The sequence below is a fragment of the Gossypium raimondii genome, chromosome 7, assembly GCF_025698545.1.
Source record: "Gossypium raimondii isolate GPD5lz chromosome 7, ASM2569854v1, whole genome shotgun sequence".
Lineage (NCBI taxonomy): Eukaryota > Viridiplantae > Streptophyta > Magnoliopsida > Malvales > Malvaceae > Gossypium > Gossypium raimondii.
In genome coordinates this window covers 9,765,831-9,767,478 of record NC_068571.1, presented here as the reverse complement: position 1 = coordinate 9,767,478, position 1,648 = coordinate 9,765,831, and the positions used below count along the sequence as shown (strand labels likewise).

Sequence of the window (1,648 nt, the reverse complement as noted above, 5' to 3'; positions counted from 1 at the left end):
ATGGAAGAATCCCAGAGAGATTTATTAAATCAATTAAAGCAGTTTATGGCTGGAGGGCATGATAAGGGGAAGAGCCCTGTGGTAAATTCTGGGGATGATCACGAAGACCCTGCCTATCCTCCAGGTTTCGCCCCAATCAATATCCAGGCGCAACAAGGGGTGTACCCACAAAGGGTACCTGTCACCATTAGATCCCAATACCAAGTCGGTGCCCCAGCATCGATGAACTTCCCAACAGGCTCGGGTTCTAATCCTGGAGATAATCCTACCAATCACGTGGTTCCTGATCTCGATGACGCAGCAGAAATAGAGAAGGCAAGAGTGGACTTGCCAAAACAATTAGAAGACCAATGTAAATGGTTAGAGGAGAAGTTTAAAGCTATGGAAAATGCCGATTACCATCGAGGAATGGACGCTAAAGATTTGAGCTTGGTACCTGATTTGGTCCTCCCTCCTAAATTTAAAATGCCAGAGTTTGAGAAGTATAACGGGACAAGTTGTCCCGAAGCTCATATCATTATGTTTTGCCGAAGGATGACCAGGTACATCAACAATGATCAACTGCTGATTCACTGCTTCCAGGACAGTTTGATTGGGTCAGCGACTAGATGGTACAATCAATTGAGTCGGGCCAACATCCACTCATGGAAGGATTTGGCTCAGGCCTTTATAAAGCAGTACAAACATTTGATGGATATGGCACCCGATCGAATTGTATTACAAAACATGGAAAAGAAGCCTAATGAGAGCTTCCGACAGTATGCTCAGAGATGGAGGGAGGTGGCAGCGCAAGTTCAACCACCACTTTCAGAGAAAGAGATAACCATGCTTTTTATCAATACTTTGAAAGCTCCATTTCTCAATCACATGTTGGGCAGTGCCACTAAAAGCTTTTCAGACATAGTGATGTCTGGAGAAATCATAGAGAACGCCATAACATGCGGCAAGATAGAAGCGGGAGAAAGCGCCAAGAGGTCAGCCCTAATGAAGAAAGAGCACGATATAAACAACGCAAGCGTGTTTAACAAGAGCTATTCTAAACCAATCACGGTGGAACAAGCAAGAGCAGTAACCACTAACCATCAAGGTTCTTCAAGGCAGGAATCCAATCCAAGGCCAAATGAAGAAAGACCTCAATTCACACCTATCCCGATGACGTATAGAGAGTTGTACCAGAACTTATATGATGCACATGTGGTATCTCCCTCCTATCTAAAACCCATGCAACCTCCATATCCTAAATGGTACGACGCGAATGCCCAATGTGAGTATCATGCGGGAATTATGGGGCTCTCGATTGAAAATTGTACTATGTTCAAGAAGTTGGTTGAAAGATTTATTAAGATGGGGATCGTAAAATTTGGTGACCCATCAGGACCAAACGTAGCAAGGAATCTGCTACCTAATCATGATTGATAATGGAGTGACTACAATGCATGAAGAAGTTGGGGAATGTTCACATCTGTTATTTGAAGAAGGGACCTTAATAGATATCTGCTGGGAGTTTTCTAAGCAATAGGACTGTGGAAGAAATCCCTGTAGTATTTAGAGCCTACTTTGAGTAATATTCAGAACACACTTGTTGCTTTTAGCCTAGAGGCAACAAGAAGTCTTTTGTGAAATAGGCTTATTATTTTAATGGAATGCA

At 43.0% G+C, this 1,648-nt stretch overlaps 1 protein-coding gene across 1 annotated transcript; it reads left to right on the top strand.

The window, feature by feature from the left end:
• On the top strand, window positions 1-1,416 carry LOC105800979 (uncharacterized). Its single transcript, XM_052633834.1, has one exon. It carries the CDS (start codon window positions 1-3, stop codon window positions 1,414-1,416), a length of 1,416 nt encoding a protein of 471 aa, XP_052489794.1.
• The last annotated feature ends 232 nt before the right edge of the window (window positions 1,417-1,648 follow it).

Excerpts from the sequence above, each read along its gene's own strand:
- LOC105800979 (XM_052633834.1), top strand. The coding sequence starts at position 1 with ATGGAAGAATCCCAGAGAGATTTATTAAATCAATTAAAGCAGTTTATG.